Below are 3,832 nucleotides of genomic sequence, written 5' to 3'. Positions count from 1 at the left end.
CGTAATACACTTACACGAGCTAAAAATACAATACACATGCAGAAATAAAACCGTATAAAACAAATAAAAGCCCAAAATACTGGATTGTGTGGTTTTTTGAACTGTAACGCAGAATTAACCCTTACCTGACAAACTGAGAAATGTAAACAGAAACCACAGAAAGTCACCGCAGACACTTTAAACTACACTGGGTAAGGACACCCGATGCATGCCACGTGGAGTATGTTATAACCCCAAAGTATGGCCGATGTATTAATCAAAGGATTCTCTGCTTCCCCAACGCATTTCATGACATTCTGAGATTTCTTAAAAACAACCTGTAGAAGCAAACAGAAGAGCATCTCTCTCCGTGACTTCTATGCATTGTAAACGGGTTAGAAAAGGGTCGTCCTGTGAAATGTAAAACCACAAATTTCAGAGCTATGAACCCACAAAGACCAAACAATCTAGAAAGGATAAGATACAATGCAGGGCTTATCTCTATAACCATATTTTTAAAGTGGTCTTGTCACCATAGCAACCAACGAAATGGTCCACTCGGCAGGAACGTTCTGTTGGTTTATATGACAAAGTTTGAAAAGCGGTCTAATTGCTATAGAAACCAATAAAATGTTCCTGCCGACTGGACCATTTCATTGGTGGGCAATGAGACCACTTTTCAAGCTTCGCAGATAATTGAAGTACATAACCCCATCATATATTCTTAGCCTCGGTAACAGCTATATGTTTATAGCGATACCCAGTACCAAACTGGAGCTGGAGTGGGAAACGTTCTCGTTTTTGCACACAGGATGCCCGGCGCTTTTGGAGTGCGAGGAATCTCTTCTCCTGTATGTTCCAGTATTCACAGAATAGACCGTAAGATCATCGTCAGCATTGGTCACGCTGTTGGTCCTACACAATCCCACCTCTCGTGAATACTGACCAGTGTGACCATTGTTGGTGCTGGTGGGTCCTTGTAATGTCAGAGGGAGTGGTTGTACTTGACATATGAAGTGGACGCCGTTATCTAACTCAAGGCCCCCAGGAGGGGTGGGTAAAATGGATCCGCTTCCTCCGAGCCCAGCGGGAGAAGATGGCTTTCTCCGTGATGAAGCGGTGAGCTCCGCGTAACGCTCTCTCATGCATCACGTACATACTGCACTCATCCAGGCGCCCCTTTTCGTAGTAGTGATAAGGCACAGGGGGGTGCGAACGCTCTCTGCAGGGAGAAAAGGGAAACTTGGTGACTATGCACCACTTACACTTTATCGTACCATTCTAGAGCTATCCATCTACATGTGTTTCAATACAGCCCCATTCATTATCTCAATCAAGGTTCTCTCCTTCCTGTGTCCTACCTGTCTTCCATTAATCCCTTAAACGCCCCGACCTTACCTCCTACCCACATACCTGTAAACATTTGCCCCATCTGTGTATTTGCCCCTAGGTTTTTTTTTACCTGCAGTAGTTTTCGCTGACCATTCCATACACAGATATCTCTTCGCACAACTCCATGGCCAAAATCATGGTGAACCATCCAGTGCTCAGGAAGGCTCCTGACATTGCCCTGCAACAACAGAGAATATCTTACTATTAAATATTTCTCACTGCAATCAATCAAATGCTAATACTTTAACTAAAAGAGACCAAGTCTAAAAAAAGTTTACATAGATCATAAGATCATAACATGTATAGATCACTCTTATGGGGTTTGGGTAGTGTTACTGCTTTAATTATCCTACCTGTTCTTTCCAGTTTCATTCTGGAAGATCTGGTCACAATGCGCCATCATGTTCTGAGTAAGCGTATAGATTTGCACCCCAGGGTATTTCCCCTTGACCTGCAGAAGGGTGCGATATGTGATGCCGTTATCAACATCCATCTGTCGAGGAGGTCCCCAGACCACGTACACCGTGTCCTGAGACTGCTGGAAGAAGTAGGTCTGATTGCGGAGCAGGAGTGGGACGCTCGTGTGAGACACAACCCTTATGGTACTACGGCTGCCCACGTCCGACTCGTACCCCACAGTGGGGGCGGTGTTCATGCGCAGTACGCATTCAGCCTGGTCTATCTGATCTCCCAAGCCGGACTGAAGCATTTGCCCTGAGCTGGACACCACAGCGCACGTCTCGCATGGGTTCCGGACCAATGGCTGAGGGAAAGGGAAAGAAGACGGAAAAATAAATTAGAATATTAGGGTTTCGCTTCATGGGGACAAAATACACTGCTTTAGGAATACGCAGCGACTACGCGTCCAATCGCACACTTGGGGAGAAGGCAAGGGGGGAACCACCAAAAAGTGGTCGCTGCCAGAGCAAACCCTTATAAATGTCCAGAGTTTCTCTTCAAGTTCTAAAGGTTCATTTACAAAGACAATCAACACCCATAAAAACCTTCCATAGGATACATTTAAATCCCCCTCAAAATGTACCCTCCTGGTATATGTACTTAATTAACGTGTAGCACATAACAGGGATATAATCCACATTGCCCCCAGTTATAACCCAGCCTGAACCTCATCACCACTTGTTAACAATTACCTCTCCATCGGGCAGTCGAGTGTAACCCCAAAGCTGCAGAATATGGGGCAGAAAGGAGGGTGGCCTGTCAAGCTTCTCCTTGGTGTTTGCTCTGATCCAGCATATCCACAGAACAGCACACAGCAGAAGGCCTCCCAGACACACGCGGGCCTGTTGGCAAAGCAAGCAATGTGGTGAGTACAACGAGTGGAAGCCCAGAGTAACCAGTGGGCCACCAGTGACACTTACACATGGAAAATGAAGTATACTCAATCAAATTAAACTAGAATGGTCCCAGAAATCCAAAAGACATTGTCCTTCCCTTGGATGAGGTTTCTGGACCCAATGTACTGATAAAAACATGCAAGGGATAATGAACTTCTAGTCCTGGCATTACATGGCTGCGCACAGCCAGACAGTCTTGAAAGAGCTCCTGTTCATATCTATTAGAAGCATTAGCCAACCATGGGTCCCAGTTACCACAGATTACTGGAGATGAATATGAACTCGCTGGAGGCCCATAAACGTTTGAGAACATGTAACCATTAAACCCAAGAGAAAGCCCACCATCCCACCACAAATCTGGTGCTGCTCCTCCTGGATAATTCAGGAGATTTCGCTCTTTTGGGAATCGTGGCTTCCTAGCTCTTGTTTCTTGCCAAGTCGCAAATTACAATCCAATAAATTTGAGCAGATTCTGGAATTACTTACTAAGATCTTCATTATTTCATCCGCCAACTGGACTCCTCGGAAACACGGCCAAAGGGGCTGACCAAGGGGAGAAAAAAATACAGATCAGTTAGGATAGCAAAGTAAAGCAAAAGAACGCAAACTGTTGCGCTCCATCGGTTGGACGCTTTTGCTTCCCAGCATGCTCAGCCACTGACTGCTCATCACTGGCAAGGGTGGATGGAAGCTGTAGCTGGAAGACCACATGTTGGCCAACGATGACTTACGGTGTCATTGGTGCTTCTAGATGTATGCATGGAGTTAACAGGCAGAGATGGAAATGGTCCAAGCGGTAATATAACATGGATGGATCATTGTTCTTTATCACGTCAGCTGCTAAACTTTTATTTATTGGACATAAACAGATAAACAGCCATTGTTATCACTGCCACACATAGCTTTGTAGTCATTGTATCATTTGTTACTGCAGCGTTTAGATGACTTCTAGCCAGGATCCAAACAAAGTCATGAGACAACCACGCAGGCAGTCGCTTTACTGTACACAGACCAAAGATCTATTGTTACAGCAAGTCACAGACTGAGCTACTGGGGTGATTAACCTGTAGTAAAAACACATTATGTTCCACGCCTCGGATTATTGG

The 3,832-nt window shown here is 45.2% G+C and overlaps 1 protein-coding gene across 1 annotated transcript; it reads right to left on the bottom strand.

Annotated features, from left to right (window-relative positions):
- Positions 1 to 1,014: 1,014 nt before the first annotated feature.
- LOC149284845 (alpha-N-acetyl-neuraminyl-2,3-beta-galactosyl-1,3-N-acetyl-galactosaminide alpha-2,6-sialyltransferase-like) lies at positions 1,015 to 3,224 on the bottom strand. Its single transcript, XM_089496017.1, has 5 exons — positions 3,213 to 3,224; positions 2,523 to 2,672; positions 1,725 to 2,134; positions 1,442 to 1,549; positions 1,015 to 1,201 (listed from the first exon to the last, which is right to left on the bottom strand). The coding sequence occupies exons 1-5, from the start codon at positions 3,222 to 3,224 to the stop codon at positions 1,015 to 1,017; spliced, it is 867 nt and encodes a 288-aa protein (XP_089352143.1).
- Between the last annotated feature and the right edge of the window lie 608 nt (positions 3,225 to 3,832).

This window comes from Sceloporus occidentalis, unplaced genomic scaffold, assembly GCF_023333645.1.
Source record: "Sceloporus occidentalis isolate IW3139 unplaced genomic scaffold, rSceOcc1.0.p SCAF_87, whole genome shotgun sequence".
In the NCBI taxonomy this organism is placed as follows: domain Eukaryota; kingdom Metazoa; phylum Chordata; class Lepidosauria; order Squamata; family Phrynosomatidae; genus Sceloporus; species Sceloporus occidentalis.
The sequence above is the reverse complement of the archived record's forward strand: the minus strand, read 5'-3'. Positions and strand labels throughout refer to the sequence as shown.